The sequence below is a fragment of the Theropithecus gelada genome, chromosome 11 (genome assembly GCF_003255815.1).
Source record: "Theropithecus gelada isolate Dixy chromosome 11, Tgel_1.0, whole genome shotgun sequence".
NCBI lineage: Eukaryota > Metazoa > Chordata > Mammalia > Primates > Cercopithecidae > Theropithecus > Theropithecus gelada.
Window position 1 is genome coordinate 105,026,641 of NC_037679.1, and position 6,736 is coordinate 105,033,376.

The following is a 6,736-nucleotide window of genomic DNA, read 5'->3' on the forward strand; positions in this document are numbered from 1 at the left end:
ATGGGCGGATCACTTGAGGCCAGGAGTTTGAGACCAGCATGGGAAACATGGTGAAATCCTAACCCTCCAGAAAATACAAAAATTAGCCAGGTGTGGTGGTGTTCCCCTGCAGTCCCAGCTGCTAGCAATGCGGAGGTGGGAGAATCACTGCGGCCAGAAGGTTGAGGCTGTAATGAGCTTTGATTCTGCCACTGCACTCCAGCCTCAAGGACAGAATGATAACCTGTTCAAATTAATGACAATAATAATAACATATTAGTTGGTACAATAATGAGGAAATGACAAGTTTCTTAAATACAATAAAATACACTAATGTTGAATGGAAGGAAAATATCAAAAGAAAATAAATAAACCTGAGAAGATTCAGGGACCTACAACATAGGTGATGTTTTAAAGCATTCAGTGTCCCTAGACCACATGTCAAAACAATCTTTTTTTTTAAAGTAAATGGCATGTTGCTGTCTCCATATATTTCCTATCACTACAAAAGAGACACAATGTTTTGGGGGTCTATTGGGATTTTGGAGCCAACATATTCCACTCTGAAAATATTGCTCTGACTCATTAACGAAGTTTCCAAAGGCTACTGGTCTCGAATGGAACCCAGAACAAAAGAGGGCTCTACAGAAGTTAATAGGCTCTGGTCCAAGCTGCTCTGGCCACTGTGCCAGATGATCCAGCAGAATTCAAAGCTGCTAGAGGCATACACAGTTGGCATTATAGGACTCTATGCATGTCACTGAGAAGCCTGCAGGAAACAGGAGAGCAAATCCCTATGGAATTAGTGCAAGACAATTCCATCTTCAGCAGAGGAGTATCTGTCTGAAAAACAAAACAGCAAGCGTAGAACATTAATTAAAGCATAGAGTCCCTGTAAGCACAAGCCCCTATAAGCACAAAACCCGTACAACTCTGTACAGGTCATATGCTCATAAAGCAGCCATGATTGGAGAGCATGAGCACATCTGAGTGGCACAAGGAGGGGCGGTATTGCATACAAACATGTGATGTCTCAGATTCCCTTCAGTATGTCCTACTCCCCTGGCCAGCACCTTGCCTGATCCAGATCATCTTTCCGTTTGGGACTTGAATGTATCACCACACTGTGGGCATGAGGTGTGATTTTCATAACCTCCGCCAAGAAACAATTGATGTAAGGCAGAACAGCAGAGCACCTGCCTGTGAAGTAGCTGGTTACTAACCCAATTTTTTGAAATGAAATGCCATTTGTGTTTATATAATAATCAACTAGAAAATATCATAATACAAATATATAATTGGCAATAAAAATACATATGTGAATAGACCAAAGTCTTGTATATGCTTTTTTAATAATATTGTAATAGGTGCCATCTAATTTTCATGTTCTACCTTGCCTCCAATTCAGACATCTTGATACAGCTGCATCAAGATTATATTATTGCGATATTTCCCCTAAAATTCTGGAATAGCCAAACTTTACTTTGAGGAAAGATTCTAATTGGATAAGCCTGTAACCTCAACCTAAGACCAGAACAGCGGAATTCACGCAACTGCAGATTTTGTGATGAGTTTTCTTTTCATTGGTTTACCACATTAACTTATCCACTTTATCCTCCCATTTATTTGTTCATGAAAATATCATTTTTGACCATCTATTCTTGGTGCTGGGTTCTAGTTCCTGGGAGTCAACAGAAAGCAAGACAGACATGATCTCTCATTTTATGGTTCTCATAGGGAACTGAGGAAGATATATGATTAAAAAATACATAAATCAGGTGTTGGGATGATTTATCTTAAGGTTTAAATAACATTGTTAAAATTTCATAACACCAAGAATTAATACAGTCAGGTAGAATTTAGCTGTGAACAAGACTGCATTTCTTTCTTATAATAGTACTTTCTATTAATGAATATGTCAAAACACTTTCATCATTGACAACAAAAGTACAACTTAAAGGCACATCCCATAATTAATACAGAGATTTCATAGATACTATTTTAACATTTACAAAAAGTTTCACTGAATTATTTTCCGTAATTTCTATACTTTTTTCATTGATTTTTTTTTTTTTTTAGAAAAGAGAAAATTTGAGTTCTCATGTGAAGTTTAGGAAGAATTTTATAAACGGAAGATAAGGATATAATTAGCAATTCAGGGGCTTAGAAGTGCTTTAGAAAAAATAGTAAAATAGTTTACATCACATCTCGACTTCAAAAAGATCTTTTCTTCAATTCAAAAGCTGAATGAAATGAGGTTTCTAACTGCATACGGAAACAGATAATAGCAATCAAGATCATGATCATGATTTTTAATCCCTTTATTATCAAAGAGATTTTTATCTAAGCTGTTCGCATACTTGTATGACATCTAATATTCCTCAGTACAGCTTATGGTAGATATAGACGAAATTTACTCTACATATGCTTGTACTCGAATTTTATTGGGTGCGTTGTTTTCTAATAATAATTCTGTTTGCTTTTTACTAAACATAAAATAGGAATTCATAACGGACTAAAACCCCGAGGAGACATCCTCATTATTGATTTAGAATTGAATGACATTATCATCCAATAAGTTAGAGGTTCAAACAATGAATTCTAAGCACACTGTGGTATATTTTTGTGGCTCAAATAACAATAGAAAACAGCAACATTTTTCCCGAGATAAGCTGTTAGTTCTTAACAATTAAAATCAGACATAAATTCTACAAATGAAACATAAAATACATGCATGAAATAAACGTGGCTTCATAATTCTGAAGATTTTTTATCATATTTTGTATACTTTGGCAGTTCATGTGAAAAAACAGAAAAGTATGTTATTGTCAATGTTCTTAAGTTTTTCATACATACATAAACACAGTCACACATATATATACTTTTTTAGACTAACTTTAGGTAAAAGACTTTTCTAGGTATAGGTTTGGAAATTACTCATACACATACATTACAGAAAACACAGTAAGAAATATAAAAATGTTCCATACACCACCAGTTTGTTTTCTGCTAGAAGACACACAATGGCCCTCTCGTGAATCTATGGAGATGAAGCTTCTGTCCTTTCACCCAGTACCTCACATTCCACAAAACTGAAAGAAAAGTCTGCTTTAGCTTCTTGTTTCCCCAAATCAGGATGAATGGGTGGGCTGAAGGATAGCTGAATGTAATAGCTTCACAAATCATGAAGACAGGGTTATTATCCAGAGTCTGAAAACTCCAAACTGATATGGTTACGCACACAAAGTAAATGGCACATAACAAGAGGAAGGAAATCACAGTTTGCAAAGCTTTTATGTGGACCTTGGTATTGGGATCTTGAGATCCTCTACCATGAAGCTGCATCTTCTTGAGATGTTTACACAGAGAACAGGTTAACAGCAGAAAAGATATCAGAGTCAGAGTAAAGGGTACTAAGTTTGCTACCATGGTTATAGCCCTATCTGAAAGGAGCATTGTCCTCCTCAATTTGATCTTCCAAGTCATGTTTCCTTCATATTCTTTTGTCTGTACAATCGCATTCATATTTATCACAAAAAGATGACAAGCCAAAACCAGCAAAGGCCCCAACAGCATCACCAGAATGACACTCTTAACTCTCCTCTTTAAGTGAAGAAAAATAAGGCTGGAGAAATTGGCAATCTTAAGCAAATAAAATATGCTGAGGCTAGTAGCAAGCCAGTTGCTGAAATGGCTGGTTACTGCCCAGACATTATAAGTGGTAATTCTTACCTCTACACGATAAAAAGCTGGATTCAACACAATTGAATACCAATTTAATAATAGCACCCAGAGCAAACCAATTCTGGAGACCGCCAGAGCAGTGAGAATTTGGTCAGCAAAGGAGATCTTTTGTCTCTTGACCCACTCAGTGGAATTTACCAATGCTATGAAGCCATTAGCACAATTTCCAATAATAAATGTAACCACTACTAGAATGGAAAAAATGATGGGTAGAAAAGTTATCATGTCCGAACAGACAAAAAGAAATTTTAAAAATGCTGGTATTGTGTCCAGAGTTGGTTCCTGCAGGTGGGTTCGTAATCTCGCTGACTTCAAGAATGGAGCTGCGGACCTTCGCAGAGAGTGTTACAGCTCTTAAAGACGGCAGAGACCCAAAGAGTGAGCAGTAGCAAGGTTTATCATGAAGAGCAAAAGGACAAAGCTTCCACAGCATGGGACGGGACCTGAGGGAGCTGTTGCTGCCGGCTGGGGAGGCCCGGTTTATTCCCTTATTTGTCCCCTCCCACGTTCCATTTCTGTCCTATCAGAGTGCCCTTTTTTCAATTCTCCCAGCAATTGGCTACTTTTAGGATCCCACTGACTGGTGCATTTTGCAGAGTGCTGATTGGTGCATTTTACAGAGCAATGATTGGTGAGTTTTACAGAGCACTGATTGGTGCATTACAATCCTCTGGCCAGCTACAGAGTGCTGATCGGTGCGTTTTTACAGAGTGGTGATTGGTGCATTTTACAATCCCCTTGCTAACTACGGAGAAGTTCTCCAATTCTTCACTCCACCCAGGGAGTCCAGCTGGCTTCACCACTCAATGTAATGTCACTGCTTGTGATTGCTTGAATATCCTGACCTTAAATTCTATACACACCTAATTTGTGAATGTTCTGGGTCATTCTTTTTACTTTTAAATGTTGTGACCAGCATCAAGCCACAAATCACCATGGCATGTTAATTGACGAGTTCAATCATCTCCTTATGGAAAACATTCTTATTTTCAAACAACTCAAATTAACTCATTCATTCACTGTCTGTTCTTGATATGGGCTGGAATTATTCATACTGAAATTAACAGGAAACCTGAATCCTCATTTGCTAGTACACAAATAAGGACATATTCACTTTCAGTGTTTGCAGTTTTTCATGGTGAAACCTCTCCATCATTTGTCTTTAGCAACTTCAGTTCCTAGGGAAGTTTTATAACCCAACACATAGATCATATAGTAAATGTCTAAATCCTTAAAGGGAGCTTAGTCATAACTAAGATCATCACCAATATGGACTTTTTTAAATGCCAGATTTAAATACACAGAATCCAAACTGCTTTTATCAAAAGCATCTAAGGTTTTCTTGAGAACCACAGGCAGGCCAATATCCCATAAGATCTGGTTGCTGCTAATACTTTTGTATAACTTCATTATTCGCAAGCTCATAAATATGCACACAAATGGACACATGTGCATACCACTTATGAATGGAACAAATTATTTTCTCATAATTTCCAAAATAGAAAATTAGTTTCCAAGAGGTTGTGCAGATGAAATTAGTCCTATTTTCCCACTCAGAATTTTCAGCCCATGAATAATATTTTTTATCAAACATATCTCTAATTCTTAGGACTTTGGTAAAGTTTCTCTGAAGTCTAATGTTTAAATATTTATTATTATATAAAATATTTAGCAATTTTATAAGAATTCCTAAGTACCAGACCCTTTGATATATGATCTTGCAGTATCCACCCATCAAAGGAAGACTGACTACCTTGCCCCTAAACTTGGAGTTCAGTCTTTTAACTTACTTTGATAAAGAGAAAATTACAACACTTTGCATAGAGATTTGATATGGCTTCCATACTGGGGATTCTTCCTCTTTCCATTTACTATGAGAATATCACCTGGCTATTACACTGTTCCCAGAAGGAGAATGAGAAACTAGTGAACTCAGATTGCCCCCACCTGATCCAGACTAAATTGGCCAAACTCTATCTCCAAGATGCAGAATCTGGCCCATCTCAAATCACCAGAGCCATCCACCATACCGAGCTTAGAAAAATGAAATCCAGGCCAAGCTCGGGGAGGCCGAGGAGGGCAGATCACGAGGTCAAGCGATGGAGACCATCCTGGCCAACATAGTGAAACTCTGTCTCTACTAAAAATACAAAAATTAGCCGAGCATGGTGACATACAACTGTAGACTCAGCTACTCAAGAGGCTGAGGCAGGAGAATTGCTTGAACCCAGGAAGTGGAGGTTGCAGGGAGGGAGCCGAGATCATCCCACTGCACTCTAGCCTGGGCAACAGTGTGAGACTTCATCTCAAAAGCAAACAAACAAGGAAACAAAAAGATGAAATCCAAAGACATGTGAGACATTTATGTCTAATGTAGTTTTGGAGGGTTTTCTCCTGCAGAAAAACATAACTGATAAAAGAACTTTGCTAAACCAAGAGTGTGGGAAATACGTAGAACCTTGTTGTGTCAGGAATTCAGGAGTCAAAAGAAAAAAATGGGTGGGGAATGGCAATGGTTTGTCCTGTGAGGGGGATAATTAAGGCTAGAAGAAATCCTTTGGAAAGATCTGGGCTTAGAAGATAACATCATCTCAAATTTTCTCATGTTGCAACTAAATAAGAAAGTTCCTATTTCAACTATCTTATTGTTGTATAAGAATGTACACAAATAGTTGATACTTACCCTCAGTATACAATGAGATGAGTAATAATAATTTCTATGAGACATTTCTTTTAATTACAAGTTTGTATTATTAAAGTGAGGTGGCGGGCGCCTGTAGTCCCAGCTACTCGGGAGGCTGAGGCAGGAGAATGGCGTGAACCCGGGAGGCGGGGCTTGCAGTGAGCTGAGATCCGGCCACTGCACTCCAGCCTGGGCAACAGAGCCAGACTCCATCTCCAAAAAAAAAAAAAAAAAAAGAAAGAAAAATGAACCAATACAAAAATGGGAAATTCCACAATGTGTCATAAACCCTCAAGTAACCATGATGCAGGGCAAGAGAAGGAACAGTAA

The 6,736-nt window shown here is 37.9% G+C and overlaps 1 protein-coding gene across 1 annotated transcript; it reads right to left on the reverse strand.

Moving 5' to 3' along the window:
- Positions 1-2,988: 2,988 nt before the first annotated feature.
- LOC112634817 (taste receptor type 2 member 45-like) lies at positions 2,989-3,948 on the reverse strand. The gene has a single exon (XM_025402664.1). The coding sequence runs from the start codon at positions 3,946-3,948 to the stop codon at positions 2,989-2,991; it is 960 nt and encodes a 319-aa protein (XP_025258449.1).
- Between the last annotated feature and the right edge of the window lie 2,788 nt (positions 3,949-6,736).

Excerpts from the sequence above, each read along its gene's own strand:
- LOC112634817 (XM_025402664.1), bottom strand. The coding sequence starts at position 3,948 with ATGATAACTTTTCTACCCATCATTTTTTCCATTCTAGTAGTGGTTACA.